This window comes from Gopherus evgoodei, chromosome 21 (genome assembly GCF_007399415.2).
Source record: "Gopherus evgoodei ecotype Sinaloan lineage chromosome 21, rGopEvg1_v1.p, whole genome shotgun sequence".
In the NCBI taxonomy this organism is placed as follows: domain Eukaryota; kingdom Metazoa; phylum Chordata; order Testudines; family Testudinidae; genus Gopherus; species Gopherus evgoodei.
The window spans coordinates 1270741-1295285 of record NC_044342.1 but is presented as its reverse complement, the minus strand read 5'-3'; the positions used below and the strand labels follow the sequence as shown (position 1 = coordinate 1295285).

General features: G+C 47.9%; 1 protein-coding gene across 1 annotated transcript; it reads right to left on the bottom strand.

The window, feature by feature from the left end:
* Positions 1 to 3754: 3754 nt before the first annotated feature.
* On the bottom strand, positions 3755 to 10085 carry LOC115638364 (mast cell protease 1A-like). The gene is made up of 5 exons (XM_030539961.1): positions 10013 to 10085; positions 8700 to 8844; positions 7228 to 7363; positions 6714 to 6968; positions 3755 to 4098 (listed from the first exon to the last, which is right to left on the bottom strand). The coding sequence occupies exons 1-5, from the start codon at positions 10083 to 10085 to the stop codon at positions 3952 to 3954; spliced, it is 756 nt and encodes a 251-aa protein (XP_030395821.1). The 3' UTR covers positions 3755 to 3951.
* Positions 10086 to 24545: the final 14460 nt, after the last annotated feature.

Genomic DNA, 24545 nt, shown 5'->3' with positions numbered 1-24545 from the left:
AGGAACCCAAAGACGCAATGAGAAAAAATGACTTGCCTGTACCTCAATACTAGGACCCTTTCAAACAAACATGAGGAATTGGAACTGCTCATCTGTGAGCATCAGTTTGGTCTAGTTCATATGACTGGAACCTGGTGAGATGATTCCCATGACTGGATGGTCAAAATCAAGGCTTATAACCTATTCGAGAAGGATCAAGTGGATAAAAGGAGAGGGGGAGGGGCACAGGATTCATAACACAAACCATGAGCAAAAGACCCACCCCCAAACTAGCTTGGCAGTGTCCTTTTCCTCTCAGGGTCTTAAGTCCAGCCACCCAAAAGATCACCCCCAAATTCCAAAGTCCAACACCCCAACAGTCCCTTGAGTCCAGCACCCAAAAATCCCCCCAAAAGTCCAACAACCCAAAAGTCTCTGTCCCTGGTCAGTGCAGCCCCAGAGTTCAAAAGTTTATCTGCAGAGCTCTACACCCCTCCCCATCTGGGTGGAGGGGAGAAAGGGGCACAGAGTGTTAAGGGGCACCATACATGGTCCAAGGCCAACTGCCCTGCCTCTCCGTGGGGTTCTGCTGCAGCCTTTACCACGAGCCACTCCACTCAACCAGCCATCCTGTGAGCTGTTCTCGCTGTCCCACGAACTGCTCCGCTCTGCTCACCATCCCACAGGCCATGCCAACCAGCCTGCAAACTGCTCAGCTCAGCTCCCCTCTGCTCACCATCTCATGAGCCACTCCAAGCAGCCCACAAGCTGCTCAGCTCCACTCACCATCCTGCAAACTGCTCTGCCAGCTGCTGAGCAATATATCTTCAGGCTCCCCCACTAGTCAATACAGCACTTAGGGATCTTAGCTCTTTAGTGATTTCTTCTTGTAGTAGGGAAGCCTCAGTGCTGGTGCACCATTGGCAAAAAACAAATTCAGCACAGCAGCCTGTAACTAGATCCTTAATAGAATCAAAATTAACTCTGCTATTTCATAGTGGAAAGAAGAGACAGTGTAATTGCTGTTTCAAGCCCTCAAGCAAGATCCACACCACCAGACAGCAATACCTAAACCAACCACTCTCAATTAAGTGGGTTATGGAACTTATATCCCTTGTCTAGCGAGTCCTACTTAGTTGATGGTGAGACCCTCTGTCATAAAGCAGTTTCATAGTCCTTCATTCACATAATCAGGGTAACAACACTTTATTCCTCCTGCCCCAATAACAGAGAAATTGGAGATCCCACAGCTGTCAAAGTGACCATTTAGGACTGCTGTGCACTCATGCTAGGCAGGGTGGGTGTGCCTATGCAAACCAGATCAACCCCTGAAGTTCTTTTCCACACTTGACACAATTCACCACCAGATGTCAGGGTAGAGCTCATCCTGACTCTCCTTATACAGAGAAGGAAACCCTGTGAAGGTAGGAAGGTTTCTATCATGATAATCCTGAGCTGTTCCTAGAACCGGAGAGGTGATGGCCAGCGGGAAGCATCAGACCATCTCCTCTGCCCTCCTGTACCGCACGGGCCAGAGCTTCCAGCCTCGGGGATCTGAATGAGTTTGCCTGGGAACTGGCCATTCAAATCTCATTGTTGGCTGGGTATGGATCAGGCTCACAGATGCTGCTGCCAAAGGCTGGGCTGAATTCTCCATCCCTGACAATGTGACTGAAGCTGAGACATTTCTCTAACAGCTCTGCTCTAGTTCAAGCCGAGATTAGCTCAGGGATGTCCCAGGGCTGGACCTACGCAGGGGTCAGATGGGAGGAGCACTGTGATCCCTTCTGGACTTGGAATGGACGAGTCTATTGAAGGAATGTTATTGCATCAGGTCAAGGTGGAGGGACTCAGGGCATCTGATGGCAGCTCTGGGAATCTCTCTCATGCCTCTGGCTCAGACAAATCTGGCCTTTAGCCAGACAGGGCTCAGCAACACGTCATCTCCTGGGACTGGGGAGCACTGGTCAGCACTGCCCCTGTTACCAGAGAGAGCCAGATGGATGGGAGGATGGAGATACACAGATCGATTGGGTCTGTATCTGCCCCACAGCTACCGGATTTGGGTGTCACGGTGGGTCTGGGTGTAATTACAGCCCTGTAGTTGCTACAGCCCCATCCCCTGCAACCAGAGACCTTCCCTGCCCTGGCGGACCCACTGCCTGCCCCACATGACAAGGCTCAGGAGGAAACTCAGTGCTGGAGTACTGAGTCCAGAGGATACACGACAGGAAGTGAAATTAACAGGCTCTGGGATGAAGGAGCTGCAGGGCCGCAGGCCCTGGGAGTGCCTGACTCAGCTGCTGGGAGTTGTGGGGAAGCAGTGTGGCCTAGTAGCGAGCCCACAGGCCTCCACTTCAGGATGGCTGGGTTCTGTTCCCAGCTCTGCTGCTGGGTGACCTTGGAGAAGTCATGGCCCCTCTCCATGCCTCAGTTTCCCCATCTGGGGCTAATGATCCCAACTGCCTTTGTAAAGCAGTTTGAGATCTGCTCATGGGAAGAGCTAGGGGCCCAGATCTATAAAGGCATTTAGGCTCCCAGTGATTTCAATGGGTGTTAGGCATCCAAACACCTCTGAGGTTCTAGGCCTACATGTTATTTAGCTCTAATTTTGTTTATGGCTCAACCCAGCTTCCCTATGTCCTGCCCACCACCCCATTATCCTCTTCCAACCCTGGATCATTCACACATGCAGCATCCAAACTAGAGGCCAGTACTAGAAAAGGTGGAGCAAATTGTTCAAACAAGACTACTTTTTTTATTTTTTAAAAAATGGATTTTTTTCCCTCAAGTGCCATTGGTCATTCAAACAAGTGTCCATTTTCAATATATTCCAAAGAGTTGGAAAGACACAAGTCTTTCTTTTGTCCCAATGTATCTCAGCAATGCTTTCCAGGTTCCCTTCTTTTGGGTTTTTCCAACCTTCATTCGGTATCACAAAAATAATAAATAATTAAATATTTGTGGGTTGGGAGAGGGAAAAATAAAATAAAATAAAATACTGAAAATAAATAAAAATTGGGTCCGGCTCAAAATGCACAAAACAAAACATTCAAAATTTCATTTTTTTCACACCACCATTTCAGTGTCCTATTTTCATGTGCTGTTTAATTCGGCTAGCCATGCTTCGTGATGATAGGTTGGCCACCAAAACTGCAAGGCCCCATTCCTGCTCGCTGGTTGGGTGAAAGAAAGTTTTTAAGACATCAATGACACACTTCAGCTAGGAATTTTGATGGTAGAAAACCCTTGAAAACTGTAATGGATATAAAAATGACCATCATTTGTAGAGCATGTATAGAATTCAACAGTGAAAATCCTACCCTTACTCCAGAATCCCCTAGGGTGATGTAAAAACCTATGCACATGTGCGAATTCTAATGAATCAGAAGGAAAGGTTTCACTTAATACTTTTCTGGGTAATGGGGCATGTGGATGGGACAGATATAATGCAGACAGACCTGGGGACAGAAGAGAGACAGACGGATATTAAAAAAGCCAGGCAGACATAACCTGGAAGCACAGAAATGTGGCCCTGAAAAACGGATAAGAGAAGTACCTTTTTGGGCACAGAGTCTTTTCTGGAGAGGCAGGCTTGGGACAACGAATAGAGGAGCTGTCTGCTGCTGTTTGATTCTGATTGTGTTCAGGGAAACCGGATTTAGGATATTCCTTGTAAATAAATCAGATTTCATCAAGTAAACACCAGGCCCTATTGTGAATTTCCACTCTCAACTAAAGCACCCGCAGAGCCCCAAACATTGACTAGCCGCTTGGGATGACAATAAAATAGAACAAAATTTCGTACATCGAAGGGGCATTTGTAGCCACAAAAGGATTTCAGGATGAGCCATTCATAGTATTCCTTTAACAGTGAAAAAAAAATCTGTCTAATATAAACCATCTCAGGAGTTACACACAGGCACGGAACCCAGTATGGCTAAATTCACCCTTTAAAAGGGAGCGTCTCCTTTAACTCAGTTTCTGCAGAGTTTCATTGATCCAGGGAATGAATTTGGAGATTCTCGTGTATATGCTGGGGGGGCGCCCATCCGGATTTCCATTGGAGACGATGCCCTGGACCACCCCATCACACACCAGGGGCCCGCCAGAATCTCCCTGCCAACAAGAAGAAGAAGATCAGTGACTGACATTACCCAGCCCGGCCTGTCCTCTGGTGATCTCAGATAGCATGTGGGAAAGGTGTTCTCTGTAGCTGAAGGCCCAGACCTGGTCCCCAAACACAACTGGCCTAGAAATGGGTGGGAAGAGAGAGAAATCTAGAGCTGGGCAGAATGATGTACCTGTGGAAAAGGGAATTTCAACAACACTGAAATTTTCCATAATTTTTTTTTTATTTCCCTGAGAATTTTCCATTTTTGTATCAGGAAAATTGAAATTAAATATTTCATTTCAAGCCAGTTCCACCCAAATCAGAATATTCTATAGTTAGTGATCAGTACAACAGAATCTTAAACTGCTTTTTACTATTCATGCAATGGCTTATGAGTGTTGCAGTTCAGGTCTTCATTCTCTTCTAAGGGCTTGGCTCTGTGGAGGACTTCATCTCCCATAATGCAATTCAGATTGGCTTCTGACTGAGCTCTTTGGGGCATCATGGGAATCCCATGAATCAGTGCATTGTGGGAGATGTAGGCCAGGCAGGAGCTACTTAAAGGAAAATAGAGGCCTGAACTAATCTCCCAGAAGGCAATGTGCTGATTAGGCACTGCAGCTTAATGTTGAACTGGCTTGAAATGAAGCATTTTGAGTGAACTCAACAACCAAAATCCTAGATTCATAGAACTGCTGGGCTGGAAGGAACCTTGAGATGCCAGCTAGTCTAACCCTCCGCTTGGAAGCCAGACCAAATAAACCTAGACCATCCCTGACAGGTGTTTGTCCAACCTGGCCTTAAAAACTTCCAGTGACAGGGATTCCTCAATCTCCTTAGTTAATCTGTTCCAGAGTTTAAGGACCCTCAGAGTTAGAAAGTTTTTCCTTATATCCAACATTAATCTCCCTTGCTGCAGATTAAGCCCATTACTTCTTGTCCCACCTTCAGTGGACAAGGAGAACATTTGCTAACTGTCCTCTTGATAGCAGCCCTTAATATATTTGAAAATGGTTATCATGTCCCCTCTCCAGCCTCATCTTCTCTAGCCTCAATATGCTCAATTCTTTCAGCCTTTCCTCCTAGGTCAGCTGTTCTAAACCTCTGATCACTTATTTGTTCTTGTTTCCCTCCTCTGGACACTCTGCAGTTTGTTCACACAGAAGGAAATGTTTCAATCTGTTCACATTTCAGTATGTTTCATTTTGATTAAAAATATTGCAATGAAACATTTCAACATTTCTGAGTCAATCCCTATTTTTGGAATTTACATTCTGCCAAAAATGTTGACATATCAACTTTTCTTCAAAAACAAAGATTGAAATGTTGCCAATTCCCGTGATACAGGAATACCGACTCTCCCTCAGCTCCAATTCCTTCCTGGCCCCATAGATGTCAACATCAAAGCTCCCATCCATATCTATGGGGCCAGGATTTCACCCAGGATCCTGTCTCTTGGGTAGCCTCAGGGTTGACTTCACTAGTAGATCCTCCTTTGATGGTGAAGAGTAGAAAGGGTCAGAACATGTGGTGATGCAGGGGGGCGGGTGTTCCCCTTTTTCATCAACATTGTTCCTGGAACATTTTGCTAAAATATCAAAGCCCAACAATTCCTAGTTACGGTGCATCATGGGAGTTGTATTTCAGGGGCCTTATGCCCTTATGGGAACACAGGACTAGATGGGCCCTATTGGGTCATGGAGTCAAGTCCTCGCTATCCCAGACAGCCCCATTTTATCATCCCATCCATAAACTTATTAAGCTCTATTGGCATCCTGGTTAGGCTGTTCTCCTCAACTGCTCCCTTTGGAGGTTGTTCCAGAACCTTCCCCCTCTGATGATTAGAAACCTTCTCCTCATCTCCAGCCTCCATTGTTCCTCACCTCTGATTTATCCTTTAGCTTCAATGGTCATCTCGCTCCTTTGTGTTCCCCCCATCCCAATGTATTTGTAGAGCAATCGGACCCCACTCAGCCTGTGTTTTAGGCTAAGCTAGCCCAGGTATTTTGCTCCCCTCTTATCAAACCGGCTCTCCATTCCCCTGATCATCCCACCAGCTCTTCTCGGCACCTGGTCCAGCCAGAATCCTTCTTTCTGGGCCAGGGCTGCCCAGAATTGTGCACCGTATTCTAGCCGAGCTCTCCCCAGAGCCTTCTCTACTGGGATTAAAACTTCCCTTTCTACTTGAGACACCTCGGCTGCACCATCCCAGGATTGTATTAACCTTTCTCCTGGCCATCACCCACTAGCTGCCCATAGTCATGCTGCAATCAACTGACACACACTGCCCGTTCCCCTCAGTTGCTTCAAGCTCATGAACTCCCAACTCAGAGCAGCAATTTTCATGTTATTTGTCCTTACATGCATGAGCCCATGTTAAATTTCATCCTGTTTCCACCAGCGCCTTGCACAAGGGCACTAACAGTGGAGATACCTCGCTGGAGATATCCTAGGTGCTGGTCTCCCTGGCTGGGCTGCATCTCCCATGCTGCACCATGGGCTCCCTTCTTGGGGCAGTGGAGCATGGGAGGGGCATGGCCATACTGGTTTCCACTAGTTTCTTTCCCTCGAGCAGCTTGCTGTACCCCCAGTGGCTCCAAGAGGGCGGGGTTATATTTACACGGAATGGTGATTTCTTGACATGGGGGCTGCCGGCACACAGCATGGTGGTGGGGTTGTAATGCTGGTACTGATCTTTGCACAGGCCGTCCGACACCACCTCTTGCTCCACTTCCAGCAGCCTGTCGGTGGTGGTGTTCACTCCGGTCTGACCCCACCCAGCTACGCTGCACTCGGTGCCTGGGCTGACGTGGTGATTGGCCTCTGGCAGGGGAATGGGCACCACCCACTCGGTCAGCTCCGCACTGTCCCACAGCTGCCATGGATGAGAGAGAGAGAACAGACCAGGATCAGCACAGGTATCGGAGCTGCTGTGGGGCAACACCAACCTGGGTGTAGGATGGATATGTGTCCAGGGAGTGAGTGTGAGGTCTCTGGGGGGCAGGTGGTAGGATAAGGGCAGTGCCTGCAGCAGTGTGCAGCAGTGTGAGGTCACTGGGGGTGGGGTGATGGGATGAGGCAGTGCCCTGGCAGTGTGAGGTCACTGGGGACACGTGATGGGATGGGGGCAGTACCTTCAGCAGCATGATGTCATTGTCAAAGTTCTCATTGTTGAAGTTAGGGTGCTGGACCCAGCGACGGGCCCGGATCAGTTGCCAGTTCTGTCCCGGCTCCATGAAGTCTTGAACTCCCAGGTAGACAAAAATGTTGCTGGAAAAGCCAAGGGGAGAATATGGGGGGTTTAGTCCCCATTGTACGGTAAGCTGGGTCCATCACAGGCCCTCAGGAAGGGACACCAGCCCTGCTCCTGCCCTGTGCAGATTTCTACCTAAAGTTGTGTGACTGAGTAACACAGAGACCATCTAATGCACCTACATAAGGATGGACTTCCTCCTTCTCCATTCTGGTTGGCTAAAGAGACCCCAAAAGACTGACCTACGCACTACTCTGCTATTCAGAGTGACCCATTCTCCAGTTCTAGTGTCCATGGTTCAAGAAAGACATTGATAAATTGGGGAGAGGTCATAGAACAGCCTTGAGAGTGATCAAACAATTGGAAAACCTCTTCTATACTAAGAAACTCAAGGTCATTTGATTTCAAATTCAGAGGCACTATAAAGGATTCTAGGTTTCTTTTGTTTTTTTTCCCAACGATTGTTTCATGGTATGATTTTTTAACAGGGACTGTAACTAACCAGTGGAACATTTACCAAAGGTCATGGTGGATTCTTCATCATTGACCACTTTTAATCAAGACTGGATTTTTCTTTTAAATATTTGCTGTAGATCAAAATTATTTGGCAGATGGTCTGTCATCTGTGTTATACAGGAAGTCATGCGAGATGATCACAATGATCTTGCAGTCTTTGAACTACATTGCAGAAGAAGGAAAACACACCTGGAAACGTGTAAGGCCCTAATCTGGTTGTAACTTTGAAATAGTAAAAGAAAAAGGGAGGAATCCAGATGCCTAGGCTGGGCCAACACAGAAGTAAGGTTACTGGAATGAATGAATGAAACATACAAATAAGAAAAAGGATCAAATAATTTTTTATGCACCATCGCCATCTACTGGTTATGGTCAAAAGTAGCAGAAAGCCCAGCTCTGTCCCTGGAAATGACCCTGGAGACAGAGGTCAGTATCTGGGATATGAGAGGTTGCTGAGTGCATCACAAAAGACGCTGAAGTCCAGAACGGTGCCCAAATGTTTGGTTCCGCACCTTTGGACAGACCCTTCCCTCCTCCAGGGTTAGCAGGACATGAGAAAAAGTGGTGAGAGTTCATGGCAAAGATTGTATCTAGTTTGCGGAGTTTAGGCTTTAAAATCTAACAGGCACGCAGGGAAGTCTGTAATTTTCACATCCTGTAAACACTTCTAGTCTTTGGGCCAATATATTTCCAGCTCCGGTCCAGCCCCAGGGTGGGGGACTGGCTGGCTCAGGGAGCCTTTCCCCATGGGCCTTTCTCCTCCAGGGGCACCAGCCCTAATCCAGGCTCCAGGTGGAGATTGGCTGGCTCAGGGGTGTGGGATGGCACATGTCTTACCCCAGGTTGCAGTTACAATGAGCCGCCGTCACCACCACGTCCTCCTGGATCAGGAATCCTCCACAGCTTTCTGTTGACCCAATTTGCACATAGGCCATGTAGGGTCTGGAGCTGAGCAGGGATTCCTGGCCCTCGATGACCCAGTCTGGAGAGAGACAAGGAGGGGTTCAAAAAGGAGTCTGGAGAGTGAGACCAAGAGCCCAATGCAACCCAAACCCTAATCCCTCAGCCTATCCCCGAGCCCGCCTGGGGCAGCCCCTTGGGCCCCCCAGCCCAGCCTCCCCCTGGATTATCCCCTCACCCCAACCAGCCTCCCCCTGGATTATCCCCTCACCCCAACCAGCCTGGTCCCTATCCATGCATGTACCCGCTATACATCTACCTATTCCCACGTGGACCTGTCCATCCATCCATCCATCCCTTATCCCATACATGCCCATTAATTTGTCTGTCTGTGGGGACACCCCCTGGCCATCATCAGTCTCTGAACAAGGCCAGAGATTCCTTCTCATCATTGGGCCCCATGTCCCATCTCCTGATACTTGCCCAAGCCTGATGGTTAATTCTATCCCCTGGCCCCTGGTGTGGCCTGTGCTGCCCTTGGGCCCTGATCTCCCACATCTCACCACTAGAGCCAGGTAAAAGGTTTTAAGCAATTGGTTAATTTGCCAAAAAACGCAACTTTGGGGCATCAAAAGAATCAAATCCTGAGGATTATTTTGCTGCAAAAAAAGGATTTTTTTTCTGGAAAAAGTAGGCGATTTTCATTCTAGGCATCTCACTTTTTTGTTTTGAAATGTTGTTTTGTTTAGAAATGGCGTGAATTTTTTTAAAATAAATCTTTAAAACAGTGAGGAAAAACCCTTTAAAGTGAGCTGAAATCAAATGAGAAAACACCCCCAAAATTTGTATGGGGGATTGAAGGAAGCACCTGGCAGCAAATCAAAAAGAAAACAAAATTGGTTTTGCATCAATGTTTTGTTTCACAATTGCATTTTGGTTCAAAACTCAGCTAATTAAAGAAAATAAGGGTGAAAAACACCTGAACAGGTCCCAAAATGAAACCAAAAAGAAAAAGAAACGTTTGTTTCAGGTGGAAGGAAGCACCCCAAAGGAAATAGAAAAAATTGAAAAATATTTGCTTTGAAATAATATCTTTTTAGGGTTTTCATTCGAGAAGAAAAAATTATTTTGGGAGGAACCCCACTTTTGCCCGGATTTTTGGACCCAAAAACTCAGCGACTCGCTCAGCTCCACTCTGACCGTGAGCCCCGCAGGGCTGAGACATCAACCAGTTTCTCAACTCCACTCACCAGCATGAAGCCTTGGGGGCAGGAGAAAGGCCGCGGTGAACGGGAGAAAGACTGTGGACAGCAACAGCTTCATCCTTGGTTCAAATCCAGGGGCTGGGACTGATGGGTCTGTCTCATCCTTGGGGTTTATATAGAGCGGTTGACGGGGAGGGGCCCCTAGGTAGAAGTGAGTTGGGAAGTGCAGGGTCACGTACCCGGCTATGAAAAAAATTCCCCAGCAGTGATGTGTCAGGGGTGGAGATTCTCTGAGAGGAAATTTTGAGCCACATCCTCTTCTGCATTGGGGGAGTTACCTTCCTGCTCTGGTTCCCTCCCTGCTCTTGGCTGGGGTTGTGGCCAACACTGATGCCTCCCAACTGCAGATGGCAAACTCCCCTCTTGTCTGTTCAACCCCCGGATGCTTAGATCCACATATATTCAGGCCAGGAGTGTCCATTCCACCCTCCCATCTGCCCTCCTGAGGGACCAGGCTGGAGAACCTCGCCCAGCTCCCCCGGACCGAGCCCCATCATTGATGTCCAGTGAACGCTTCTTCCAGCAAGGCAGTCAGGCTGGGTCTGACACCAGCCAGAGACAGAGAAATGCCCCTAACCGAGGGAGCTGGTTCCCTGGTGAATCCCTCTCCCTGTCCCACACTGGGGTTTCCTTTCCTGTTTGATTTGGTTGGGCTTCAGCTATCGTTATAGGCTCTTGCTCTGCCCTTCCCTGCTCAGTTGAAGAGATTCCTGGTACTCAGTTTCATCTCTCTTTGAAGATCCTTGTGCCCCGAGCACAGGCACCTCCCCAGGAACTTATGGAGAAACCAAAGACAGTGAGCTGAGCTCTTTCAGTCTCTCATTGCCAGGTGCCTTCTTCAGCCCTCAAACCATTGGCCTGGCCCAGGGCTGGTTCTAGGCACCAGCGCTCCGAGCATGTGCTTGGGGTGGCACTTTTCAAGGGGCGGCATTTGAGCACTTGGGGCAGCACTCTGGCCCTTTTTCTTTCTTTCTCTTTCTTTTGCTTCGGCGGCTGCACTCTGGCCTTTTTTTTTTTTTTTTTTGCTTGAGGCAGCAAAAACCCTAGAGCCGCCCCTGCCTGGCCCCCTCCTGCCCCATCTTCAGTTTGCCACCATCACTTTTAAAATGCACTTTCCAGAACTGGTGCACGATCCCAATCCCCAAACATCCCTCCCTGCTCCTGATCATCACGGCCCTGTTTACACTGCTGCCTCACCCGGGGAGGTCACGGTGCTTGTCGAGTCAAAATAATATTTGGCTGGGGAATTCTGCACCAGCTGGGATGGAGAGAAACTGGTTTAGGAAAGATCTTGGTTCTCTTGGGTTTGGGTCTGTGGGGCATCTGGGGATGCTGAAGGCAGGATTAAAATCCTTCAGCAACCTCTGCATCCAAGAGAAATTGTGGGGCCAGGTCTTAAATTATGCTCAGCCCCCAAAGGCCAATAGGGATCTTAGCAGCAGTGCAAGTCCAGAGTCTGTCTGTCTCTCTCCCCCTGCCCCATCTATCTATATCTCTGAGCCATTAGTGATTATCTTTCAGAACTCATGGACAAAGAGAGGGATCCCAGAAGACTGGAAAAGGCAAAGACAGTGCCTCTCTATAAAGAGGGGAATAAGTGCAACCCATGGAATTATAGACCAGTCATCTATATTTTGGTACCTGGAAAAAGAATGGAGCAAATAATCCAACACTCAGATTGTAAGCACCTAAAAGAAAGGAAGGTGATAACTAAGAGTTAACATGGATTTGTCAAGAAAAAATCATGTCTAACCAACCTAGTATCCTTTGACAGGGTAACAAGCCTAGTGGATGGGGGGAGGCAGTAGATGTGGTTTATTTTGACTTTAGTAAAACTTTTGATACTGTCTCACAAGACTGTCTCATAAACAATCTAGGGAAATGTAACCTAGATGAACCTACTGTAAGGTGGGTACTCAACTGCTTGGAAAACCATTCCCAGAATGTCATTATCAGTGGTTCACAGCCAAGCAGGAAGGGCATAATGAGACCGATCCTTCAGGGATATGTCCTGGGTCAGGTTCTAGTCCATAACTTCATAAATGATTAGATAATGGCATAGAAAGTACACATATACGGTATGTGGATGATACCAAACTGGGCGGGGTTGAGAGCTTTTTGAAGGACAGGATTAGAATTCAAACTGATCTTGACAAACTGGAGAGATGCTCTGAAAGAAACAGGACACAATTCAATAAGGACAAATGCAAATCTCTGTATTTAGGAAGGAACAATCAGTTGCACACGTACGAAATGGGAAATGACTGCCTGGGAAGGAGTATTGCTGAAAAGCATCTGGGGTCATAGTGTATCAAAAACTAAATAAGAGTCAACAATGTAATCCTGTTGCAAAACAAGTGAACGTCATCCTGGGCTGTATTAGCAGGAGTGTTGTAAGCAATTTATGAGAAGTAATTCTTCAGCTGTACTAAGCACTGATTAGGCCTCGGCTGGAATATTGAGTCCATCTGAGGGCACCACACTTCAGGAATGATATGGAGAAACTGGAGAAAGTCCAGAGGAGAGCAACAAAATTGATTAACGGACTAGAACACATGACCTCTGAGGAAAGATTGAAAAAAATGGGTTTGTTTAGTCTGGAAAAGAGAAGTTTGAAGGGGACATGATAGCAGTCTTCAAATGCCTAAACAATTGTTATGAATAAGAGGGTGATAAATTGTTTTCCTTAATCGTTGAGGACAGGACAGGAAGCAATGGGTTTAAATTGCAGCAAGGGAATTTTAGGTTGGACATTAGGAAAAAATTCCTGACTGTCAGGGTGATTAAGCACTAGAACAATTGTCCAGAGAGGTTGTGGAATTGCTGCCTTTGGAGATTTTTAAGAGCAGGTTCCACAAACACCTGCCAGGGATAGTCTAGATATCACTTAGACCTTCCTCATTGCAGAGGACTGGATCAGATGATGTATCGAGGTCCCATCCAGTTCTTTCTTTCTTTCTTTCTTTCGAGTTTTGATTGTTCAGTAAAATTTGTTTGTTGATGTTGATTTAATTCTGGGTAATTATTTCAGGTTAAGTTGCGCTTAATAAGGAGGGTGCGTCAACATTGTGAGTGTAATTCTTATGGTGGAAAAGACCATCCCTCCATCCTCCTAGCAACCCCTGACCACTCATCCATCCATCCATCCATTCATCCGAGCCACCTGTACATTCTCCAGTGCCCATGCATATCCATACATGCACTGATCCCCTCCTATCCATCCATCCATCCGTGCATCCCAGTCATCTGTAAATTCATCCATCCCCATAAACTTCCATCCATCCGCATAGACGTCTATCAATCCATCCTTCCATCCATCTAAATTCATTGATTCTAAGGCAGCAAGGTATCACCAGTGATACCTCATGTATAACACAAACCAGAGAACTTCCCCAAGATAATTCCTAAAGCAGATTATTTAGAAAAAAATCATCCAGTCTTGATATAAAAATGGTCAGTGATGAAGAATGCACTTTGACCTTTGGCTAGTTGTTCCAGTTATTAATGATCCGCCCCCCCGGTGAAAAAAATTATACCTTATTTCCAGCATAGGTGCCAACTTCCCCTCTTCCCGGTGGGTGCTCGACCCCTCCACCCCTGACCCCACCCCTGACCTACCCTCACCCCATCCCCATTCCACTTCTTCCCCACCTTTCTCCACCTGAGCCCCACCCCTTCCACCCCCTTTCCCCAAGTCCCCATCCCTGCTCTGCCTCTTCTCCACCTCCTCCCCTAAGTGTGCCATGTCCTCACTCCTCCCGCTCCCTCCTGGAAAGTCCTAAGCACTGCCAAACAGCTGTTAGCTGGTGGTGGGGGGCAGGTGGGAAGTGCTGGGAGGGACGGAGAAGAGCAGGGACGTGGCATGCTCGAGGGGGAAGAAGGAAGCCAGATGGGGGGAGCATGGCTGCTGGTGGATGCAGAGCACTCATTAACTTTTTTGCGTGGATGCTCCATCCCCAGAGCACCCACGGAGTCGATGTCTATGATTTACAGTCTGAATTTGTGTAGCTTCAGCTTCCTGCCTTTTGATCATGTTAGGCCTTCCTCTGCTAGGCTGAAGAGCCAGTTATTAAATATTTGTTCCCCATGTAATTACTTAGACTGTGATCTTATCACCCAATAGCCTTCTCTTTGTTAAGCTAAACAGACTGGGCTCTTTCAGTCTATCATTGTAAGGCAGGTTTTCTAATTCTTTGATCATTCTCATGGCTCTTCTCTGACCCCTCCCCAATTGATCAAAATACTTCTTTAATTGTGGGCCGCAGATCTAGACATGGGATTCCAGCAGCGGTTGCACCAAGACCAAATCCAGGCTAAAATAATCTCTCTTCTCCTACTCGTGATTCCCCTGTTTATGCATCCCTAGGATCGAGCGAGCCCTTTTGGCCACAGTCGTGCATTGGGAGCTCACTATCCACCTTGACCCCCAAATCTTTCATGGAGTCCCTGCTTCCCAGGCTAGAATGCCCCAGTCTTTGGTCCTAGATGTATACCTTGACATTTGGGTATGTTAACAAGTGTATTGTTTGCTTGCACCCAGTTATCAAACAATCCAGATCACTCTGTCCTGTCCTCTGCATTATTTCCACTCCCCCAATTTTTGAGTCATCTGCAAACATCATCAGTGATGATTTTATGTTTTCTTCCAGGGCATTGATAAAAATGGTAAATTGCATATGAGAAAAACAGATCCCTGAGCTCACAAGAAACACCCATTTGATGTTGATTGCCCATTTACAGGTACATTTTGAGACTCCTCATTTAGCCAGGTTTTAATCCATGTCATGTGTGCCATGATCATCTTATATTGTTCTAGTTTTTTAATCAACATCTGTGGTACCGAGTCAAATGCCTTCCAGAATTATAAGTGTATAACATCAACACTGTTACCGTTATCAACCAGAGTTGCAATCTGATCAAAAGGAGACAAGGTCTGTGAGGGGATATCTTTTATTAGATCAACTTGTGTTGGTGAGAGATACAAGCTTTCGAGCCTACACAAAGCTCTTCTTCAGGTCTGGGAAAGATCCTCGGGGTGTGACAGCTAAGTACAAGTGGAACATGTTGTTTAGCCTAAGCAGTGAGCACATATTTCTTTCCAAGCTCTACATCAGAAGCAAGCTCCGCACAGACCAGGACCCACCAACTCAAAATAGCATCAGACCGGGTCAGGATAAAGGATGCAAAACTTGCAGACGTATCTCCACTGCTACAATGATCAAACCTCCCTCCCACAACGCACCTTTCAAGGCCCATGGCTCCTACACATGTCCATCACAGCATGTGGATTCCCTCATCCAGTGCACTAAATGCCCCAATAACAAATAGGTGGATGAAATGAGCCAACCACCCTCAAATGAACTCACACAGAAAAATGATGAAAGGCAAAAAGACCTTATCACCCGGCCAGGGTTGAACACTTTTCACCAAATGATCACTCTGTATCTAACCTCTCGGTCCTCATCTTCAAAGGAAACCTGCACAACTCTTGCAGAAGATGAGCCTGGGAGCTTAAATTCATAACTTATCTAGACAGTAAAAAAAAAAACTAAAAAGAATAATAATAATAATAATAAGAGGTGTATAGAGACACTGGATTCATGGCTTATTACAACAATCTGTAACTCACTAAACCCCTTTCCCCCCACCTTTTCCACATTCTTTCTCCCGCTGTTACTGGAGAGGTGTTAACAGGGCACTTCATCTTGAATGCTCTATTGAAATATGAGAATCTTTCCCAGACCTGAAGAAGAGCTCAGTGTAGGCTTGAAAGCTTGTGTCTCTCACCAAATATGAAACATATTTCAATGTTTCCACCGTGCATTGAGCTGTGACACACGGAAGATCTTTCCCAGACCAGAAGTAGAGCTCTGTGTAAGCTCCAAAGCTTGTCTCTCTCTAAGAAAAGTTGATGTAGTAGGATATCACCTCACCCACCTTGTCTCTGAAATATCCTGGGACCTGCACGGCTCCAACAAAGCTATGTATATACAGATAAAAAGATACCAAGTTAAACAATGGTCGAGCTATACACACATTGGGACAGTAGGGGGCAGTGTTGTCACAACAAGGGAATTCCCGCTGAATCAGTATCTCTAGGAGACAGGGAATAGGGTAACAAATCCTCTGTTCAAATTCAGGGACCATGAGGAGCAGATGTGGGGCGAACTCCAGGCAGAGCAGTTGCAGTCAGATGCAGACTGGAATCCAGACACACATATGGAGGATGCTGCATCAAGCATTTTATTGTACCACAAGTGGCATGTGCCGGGTGGAAAGAAGAGTTTCACAATGGCTTTCTCAGGAGTTTCTTGGAACCAGCGTGAACTGAGCAAAGGTTCATGCACAGGGCAGAATCATGGTCTGGATCAGGATCGTCAGGAATTGAAAAAGTCAGATATGAGACCTGCCCCCTATAGATGGTACCAGCTCTGATTGGACCCCAGAAAGTGGAGACTGGCTGGCTCAGGGCTGAGGGAATGGGACATTGTGGCTTTCCCCTCCAGGGGGTGCCGGCTCCAAAATACCAGCCTTTCTATAGCGTTTTGTTTTTTTTTGCACTATCCTCTAGGGTTTAATAGGGAGGATCTGATTCCTGCCCTGGAATCCCATGATAGTCCAAAAACTCCCAGAGACACACAGGGGTTTTATTCTAACAGCTACGAACTGCTTCCCCTACCCACAACCTGTTTTGAGACCAATCAATTCAGAGCATTTTTCTAAGAGTAATGAAGGTAATCTGCATCAGGGGTTCTCAGCCTTGGGCTGTGGCTTGTTCAGGGTAAGCCCCTGGCGGGTTGCGAGATGCTTTGTTTACCTGAGCATCCATAGGTACGGCCGCTCGCAGCTCCCACTGGCTGCATTTCGCTGTTCCCACTGTGGGAAGCAGTGGCCCGGTCCGCTCTCGGGAGTCAGGGAATGGGATATGGCACCTTTCCTCTCTAGGGGAACTGGCTCTGATCCAGACCCAGGGCAGGGACTGACTGGCTCAGGGGTGGGGGATGGCATGTGTCTTACACTAGGTTGCAGTTACAATGAGCTCCTGTCATCACCACATCCTCTGAAATCATGATCCTCTCCACAGTGTCCATCTCCATCTCTATCTGTCCCTATCTTCAGGAAGGCCATGTAAGGTCTGGAGTGACGTCCGGCTTTCTTTCCCGGGATGATCTCCCCTGGCAGAGAGACGGGGAGGGTAAAACTCACCTGCTTTGGAACAACACGAGGCTGGGGTGTTGTTTAACCAAGGACCGCAGTCCTATCCCTACCCTCATCCTCATCCTTGCCCTCTGCTGCCCAGAGCAGCCCCTCAGCCCAATTTCCCTGCCCCCTCTTCCTGGATCGGTTACTCAGCTCAGCTAAGGTGGAGATCACTGGCGCTCCCCTCCCACCACACTGAGTTCGCTGGAGAATCCCATTGAGGTCAATGGTTGTGGAGCTCTGTTGAAACCCTGCCTCACATGTCTCAGGTCAGATCTGCCCCCCCAGCCATGGGGGTTTTCATCTTTCCAGATCCACCTTGCCCTTGCAACACCTGCCCCATTAATCAGCTGTAAGCACAATCCCTCTGGCAGGGCCCCCAGCAGCCTAGAAATGGGGGGCAGCAGATCAGTGTCAAACTCTGGAGGTTCCCAGCTCTGCCCAGCTACCAGAATGGCCCCAAAGTGCACAAATAGGTTAGGCCAGCCCGAGGTCTCCTGCGCTGGCTACTGGTGCTGGAAGAGCTGGTCTCCACCCAGGGCTGAAAAATTGGGTGGGCTCCCAAATGTGCTGATCCAATGGCTTCCCAGCTCTGTGGTTAACCAGAGCCATGGGGCACAGCCCTTGAGCTAAAAGGGTGAGGCAGTTAGCTGGCAGCACTAGGAGGTTGTTACCTTGCATGTGGCCTCCGGGAATGTCACACACCCACGATCGGGGGCTGAAGTTCATTTGTGGGAATCTTCCGTAATGCAGGCAGGATCCCCACGGAAACAACTTTCCCCCTCTACTCCCCACCTCACTGACCCGCAGATGCCTTGGCCCTGGGGCACCTCACAAGGGGGCAGGGGAGATGGTGAGGAGAAGCTGCCTCCTTTCACAGCCCCCAGGATTCTTGTATTGGAGAAGCAGCCTCAGGCCCTTGCACTGAGGCATGTGCAGGCTCTGCTCCCTATGGGCCCCCCCATACTCAGAAGCTCGAGCCCTGGAGGGAGGAGAACAACCACGGGGAGCAGGAGTAGCAGCAACACCCTCTGCACCACAGCAGGGAAGGAGAAGGTGTTTCACACACAGCCCCAGAGGTTTTATAGAAATGGCTGGAGGAACAGGAAACTTCAGTGTAAAATTCTCTGCCATGAAGCTCACTGGAGAAGTCCCCGTGAGGGCTGTGAGGAGGGTCAGACCTTGCTGAGTCTGCACAGCTGGGCATCTTCTGGGGCTGCTCAGTGCCTGAAGCCTGGCACAGCTGGGGCTGGGCCATGCCCCATTGTGCCCAGCTGGGGCCCTGCAGCCACTGTCTCCATGCACATCTGGTGCTGAGCTGGGGAACGTGAGTTCACTGCTAACACCAGAGACATCAGAGTCTCTCCCCGCCTATTGTAGTGGGGGCTGTGGTTAACCTGAACCTATCTCAGCTGTGGATGGGAACCCGGCCCTTTGATCCTTCTCACGTCTCCCCCCACCCTGAGAAAGACAGGGGGAGGGGCTGAGGTCAGAGATACGAAACGCTGCACTTCAAGGTGTTGATGATAGCAGGTCCTCTCAAACATACCTTGCTGAGGCTGGGAAAATACAACCCAATGAGCCGGCCAGTTCTCATCCCTGAGGCCAGATGGGAGCTGGTGGCCCCTAAAGCGAAAAGGCCTCAAGTCCAATTCACCTCTCCCCTGAGCCAGCCAGTCCCCCGCCCTGTGGCCAGATCAGAGACAGCACTGCCTGGACAGGAAAAGCCCCATGTCCCTAAACCTGCCTCCTCACTAACCTGGTGGCTCACATCCCTAGTTGGTATCAGTGGGGTCAGATCCCAGCTGAGGTCAATGGGCCATAGCAATGCAATAAACCACAGTGTAACTGTCAGCAGTTAGGGGTCTCCTCTTCCAAGCAGTGGGAGAACCCCACGGCGCTTGTTAAATGGCTGGAGAGAGACTCTGTTTAACAGGAATTGCCCTGAATAGAGAGAAGGAAACACTGTGAGGGTGAAAAGGTTTATATCATGTCAACGCTGAGCTGTTCGTAAAGCTGAAGAGGTGACAGCCAGTGGGGACCATCAGGCCATCTCCTCTCCCCACTGCATACATTGCGGGCCAGAGCGCCCAGCCTAGGGGATCTGAATGACTTTGCCTTGGAATTGGCCATTGGAATCCCTTTGGTGGCTGAGGCAGTGTCAGGCTCGGAGACTCTGCTGCCCAGGGCCAGGATAGATTCTCCACCGTGGTTATGTGTAACTCAAGCTGAGATGTTTCTCTAACAGCTCGGCTCCAGTTCGAACTGAGATAAACTCAGGGACATCTCAGGACCAGGGATACTCAGGGTCAGATGAGATGAGCACCATGGCCCCTTCTGGGGTTGGGAATGGATGAATCTGTTCAAGGAATGTGACTGTCTTGTTGCAGAGGATCAGAGTGGAGGGACCCAGGGCATCTGAGAGCAGCTTTGGGAATCTCTTTCATGCCTCTGGCATAGAGAAATCTGGCCCTTAGCCAGACAGGGATCAGCAACACGGCATCTCCCGGTCCTGGGGAGCACTGGCCATCACTGCCCCTGTTACCAGACAGAGAGAGCCAGATGGAGGGGAGGGTGGAAACACACAGGTCGATTCTGTCTGTATCTGCTCCTCAGCCACTGGATTTGGGTGTCAGGGTGGGGCTGGTCATAATTCCAGCTCTGTATGGGTTACAGTCCCACAACCTGTAACCAGAGACTTGCCCTGCCTTTGTGGACCCAACGCCTGCCCCAGATACCATAAGTCAAGCCGGAATTCAAGGCTGGAGACATTTATGTCAGGTCTGTACTGATTGCAGATGATATGAGACAGGAAGTGAAATTAACAAGCAGTATGGTGGAGGGGCTGCCTGAGACTGCCTGACTGAGGTGCTAATGAGTTGTGGGAAAGCAGTGTGGCCTAGTGGTCACCTGCACCTCAGGATGGCTGAGTTCTGTTCTAGCTCTGCTGCTGGATGACCTTGGAGAAGTCATGGCCCCTCTCCATGCCTCAGTTTCCCCATCTGGGGCTAATGATCCCAACTGCCTTTGTAAAGCATTTTGAGATCCCCTGATAAGAAGAGCTAGGGGCCCAGCTCCTCATAGGTATTCAGGCTCCTGCTGATTTCAATGGGAGTTAGGCACTCAAACACCTCTGAGGATCCAAGCTTAGATGGTCTAATTTATTGGTTTATGGCTCAACCCAGCATACTTGCATGCTGCCCACCGCCCATTATCCTGCCCCAGCCCTGGATCATTCACACATGCAACATCCTATCTGCAGGCCAGTATTGGAAAAGGTAGAGCAAATTGTTCAAACAAGACTGTTTTTATTGTAAAAAAAAGGCTTTTTTCCCCCTCCAATGACATTTCTTTTTCAAACTTGCATCACTTTTTGATATTTTCCAAATAGTTGGAAATACAAAATTCTTTTTTTGTCCTAATGTATCTCAAAGATGATAAGGCCATTGCGGAGAAACTAAATGAATTCTTCCCATTGGTCTTCACTCTTGAGGATGGGAGGGAGATTCGCAAACCTGAGCCATTCTTTTTGGGTGACAGATCTGAGGAACTGTCCCAAATTGAGCTTTCATTAGAGGAGGTTTTGGAACAAATTGATAAACTAAACAGTAATAAGTCTCCAGGACCTGATGGTATTCAGCCAAGTGTTCTGAAGGAACTCAAATGTGAAATTGCAGGACTACTAACTGTCATTTTTCAGAGTAGCATCCGATAGACTGTATCCGCAAAAAGAACAGGAGTACTTGTGGCACCTTAAGTACTCCTGTTCTTTTAACTGTTATCTGTAACTTATCGTTTAAATCAGCTTCTGTATCAGATGACTGGAGGATAGCTAATGTGACACCAATTTTTAAAAAGGGCTCCAGAGGTGACCCTGGCAACTACAGGCTAGTAAGCCTGACTTCAGTACCGGGCAAATTGGATGAAACTATTGTAAAGAACAAAATTGTCAGACACATAGATGAACATAATTTGTTGGGAAATAATCGACATGGTTTTTGTAAAGTGAAATCATGCCTCACCAATCGACTGGAATTCTTTGAGAGGGTCAATAAGCATGTGGACAAAGGAGATCCGGTGGATATAGTGTACTTAGATTTTCAGAAAGCCATTGACAAGGTCCCTCACCAAAGGCTCTTAAGCAAAATAAACTGCCATGGGATAAGAGGGATGGTTCTCTCATGGATTGGTAACTGGTTAAAAGACAGGAAACAAAAGGTAGGAATAAATGGTCAGTTTTCAGAATGGAGAGAGGTAAATAGTGGTGTTCCTCAGGGATCTGTACTGGGCCCAGTCCTTTTTAATATATTGATAAACTATCTGGAAAAAGAGGCAAACCAGGGTTTCTCAAACAGGGGTTGCCGCTTGTGTAGGGAAATCCCCTGCCGGGCCGGGCCGGTGTGTTTACCTGCCCCATCCACAGGTCCGGCCCATCGCAGCTCCCATTGGCCCGGAGCAGCAATCCATGGCCAGTGGGAGCTGCGGTCGGCCCGACCTGCAGATGAGGCAGGTAAACACACCAGCCTGGCCCATCAGGGGCTTTCTCTTCACAAGCAGTGACCCTGTTTGAAAATCCCTGGGGTAAACAGTGAGGTAGCAAAATTAGCAGATGATACAAAACTACTCACGATATTTAAGTCCCAGGCAGACTGTAAACAGCTACAAAAGGAACTCACAAAACTGGATGACTGGGCAACAAAATGGCAGATGAAATTTAATGTTGATAAATGCAAAATAATGCACATTGGAAAACATTATCCTAACTATACATACACAATGAGGGGGTCTAAATTAGCTGTTACCACTCAAGAAAGAGATCTTGGAGTCAGGGCCAGTGCAAGCAAGTTTCGCACCCTAGGCAAAACTTCCACCTTGCACCACCCCCACTCCCCAGGCTAACCCACCCGCTGCCGCCACCCGCCCTGCGGCAGCTAACCTTGCCCGCCACGGCAGCTAACCCAGCCCACCCCCCACACTTGGGGAGCAGCCCCCAGCAGCTATCCCCCTCTGCAGCTAACCCCGCCCAAGGACCCCCCCCCTCCACAGCAGCTAACCCTGCCCGGAGAGCCCCCCTCCTCCCGTGGCAGCTAACCCCACCTGGGGAGCCCCCCTTCATGGCAGCTAACCCTGATCCCCTCCGTGGCAGCTAACCCCACCCAGGAAGCCCCCTCCCCACATGGAAGCTAATCCCACCCCCCATGTGACAGCTAACTCTGCCTAGGGATCCTGCCCCAGCTCACCTCGGCTCTGCCTCCTCCACTGAGCACGCTGGTGTCACTCTAATTCTCCTCCTCTCCCAGGCTTGACGTGCCGATAGAAGAAGAATTAGAGTGGGGGCTGTGTGCTCAGCAGAGGAGGCAGAGTGGAGGTGATCTGGGACGGGGAGCAGTTCCCCTCTGCGCCCTCCCCCTCGTTACTGTGGGCGGCCCTCCCCGCGCTCCCCACCCCAGCTCACCTCTGCTCCACCTTCTCGCCTGAACGGGCTTTTAGGCACCCCCAACCACTAGGCGCCCTAGGTGGCTGCCTAGTTCACCTAGTGGTTACACTGACCCTGCTTGGAGTCATTGTGGATAGTTCTCTGAAATCATTCTCCCAATGTGCAGCAGCAGTCAAAAAAGCAAACAGGGCTAGATAATAGGACAGAAAATATCATATTGCTTATCTATAAATCCATGATATGCCCACACCTTGAATACTGCGTGCAGATGTGGTCGCCCCATCTCAAAAAAGATCTATTGGAATTGGAAAAGGTTCAGAGAGGGGCAACAAAACTGACTAAGTATAAAACGGCTTCTGTATGAGGAGAGATTAATATAACTGGGACTTTTCAGCTTGGAAAAGAGGCAACTAAGGGGGGATATGATAGAGGTCTATAAAATCATGAGTGGTCTAGAGAAAGTAAATAAGGACGTGTTATTTACTCCTTCTCATAACCCAAGAACAAGGGGCCACCAAATTAAATTAATAGGTAGCAGGTTTAAAACAAACACAAGAAAGTATTTTTTCATGCAAAGCACTGTCAACTTCTGGAACTCCTTGCCAGAGGGAGTTGTGAAGGCCAATAATATAACATGGTGCAAAAGGGAACTAGATAGATTCATGGAAGATAGGTCCATCAATGGCTATTAGCCAGGATAGGCAGGAACGGTGTCCCTAGCCTGTGTTTGCCAGAAGCTGCGATTGGGTGACAGGGCATGGATCACTTGATGATAACCTGTCTGTTCATTCCCTTTGGGGCACCTGCCATTAGCCACTGTCAGAGGACAGGATACTGGGCTTGATGGACCTTTGGTCTGACCCAGTATGGCCATTCTTATGTTCTTATAGCAATGCTTTCCAGGTTCCCTTCCTTTGGGTTTTTCCAAGCTTCAGTCAGTGTCAGAATAATAATAAATAATTAAATATTTGTGGGAAAAAGAAAAGAAAAAACTGAAAATAAATAAAAGTTGGTTCTGGCTCAAAATGCGTGAAACAAAACATTCAAAATTTCATTTTTTTTTTACACAACAATTTCAGTGTCCTATTGCCATGTGCTGTTTAATTTAGCTAGCCATGCTTTGTGGTGATAGGTTGGCCATCAAAACCACATGGTCCTATTCCTGCTCTCTGGTTGGGTGAAAGAAAGTTTATAAGACACCAATGACACACTGCAGCTAGGAATGTTGATGGCAGAAAACCCTTGAAAACTGCAATAGATATAAAAATATTCAGCATTTGTAGAGAGCATATAGAATTCAACAGAGAAAAATCTACCCTTCTTCAGTATCCCCTAGGCTGATGTAAAACCCTGTGCACATGTGGGGATTCTAATGAATCAGGAGGCAAGGTTGTCACCAAATATTATTCTGGGTAATGGGGTATGTGGATCGGACAGATATAATAGAGAGAGAGAGGTGGGGGCAGAAGAGTGACAGACAGAGAGTAAAAAGTCAGGCAGACATAACTTGAAAGCCCAGGAATGTGACCCTGAGAAACAGCTAAGAGAAGTAGTTTTTTTGAGCACAAAGTCTTTTCTGGAGAGGAAGGCTTGGGACAGTGAACAGATGAGCTGTCTGCTACTGTTTGATGCTGACTGTGTTCAGGGAACCAGGATATTCCTTGTAAATAAACCAGAATGCTCAAAGGAAATAACAGATTCCATCAGTTTCTGCCCTCAGGGTCCCAAACATTGACTAGCCACTTGGGGAGACAATAGAATGGAACAAAATTTCAAAGATTGACAGGGTGTTTCTAGCCACAAATAGATTTCAGGATTGAGCCATTGGTAGCATTTCTCTAACAAGAGAAACATATACTCTGACCTAAAGCATTTCAGGGT

Coding starts and splice junctions, on each gene's coding strand:
- LOC115638364 (XM_030539961.1), bottom strand. CDS start 10,085: ATGAAGCTGTTGCTGTCCACAGTCTTTCTCCCGTTCACCGCGGCCTTT. Junction 8,845..10,012: donor GCCCCCAAGGCTTCATGCTG/GTGAGTGGAGTT, acceptor GTCTCTCTCCAG/ACTGGGTCATCGAGGGCCAG. Junction 4,099..6,713: donor TCAAGAAATCACCATTCCGT/GTAAATATAACC, acceptor TCTTGTTGGCAG/GGAGATTCTGGCGGGCCCCT.